This window comes from Propithecus coquereli, unplaced genomic scaffold (assembly GCF_000956105.1).
Source record: "Propithecus coquereli isolate 6110/MARCELLA unplaced genomic scaffold, Pcoq_1.0 Scaffold123, whole genome shotgun sequence".
Taxonomy (NCBI): Eukaryota; Metazoa; Chordata; class Mammalia; order Primates; family Indriidae; genus Propithecus; species Propithecus coquereli.
The window spans coordinates 3,934,945-3,935,255 of NW_012136414.1; the positions used below are offsets into that span (position 1 = coordinate 3,934,945).

At 27.0% G+C, this 311-nt stretch overlaps 1 protein-coding gene across 1 annotated transcript in view; it reads right to left on the minus strand.

The window, feature by feature from the left end:
• Positions 1-311, minus strand: part of SCEL (sciellin) — a 116,623-nt gene that overhangs the window by 46,564 nt on the left and 69,748 nt on the right. The window contains exon 25 of the mRNA XM_012637758.1: positions 212-274. Coding sequence (XP_012493212.1) covers positions 212-274 — 63 coding nt within the window. The remainder of the gene's footprint in view (positions 1-211; positions 275-311) is intronic.

A 311-nucleotide genomic window follows, 5' to 3' on the forward strand; every position in this document is an offset into this window, starting at 1 on the left:
CCTTGAGTCAGAAATTCTAACAGAATTAGAATTTGGTTAATTTTTTCCCATATATTAAGTACCCTGTACCATAATTTTTTGTATTGAGATAGTATTTATATTTAAATACCATAATACTATTCAACTCCCCAGAAAATCTTCTGAAGTCACACAATTTATGCAGGTACATAGGGAACTCATAAGAAATAAAATAAATTATAATAAGCTTTACCTTTCATTCTTATTTTGAGACACATGAGAATTTACTTTAATCAAATTGTCCAGGTCCTGGTCTCTGAAAAAAAAAAAACAAAACAAAACAAACAAAATAT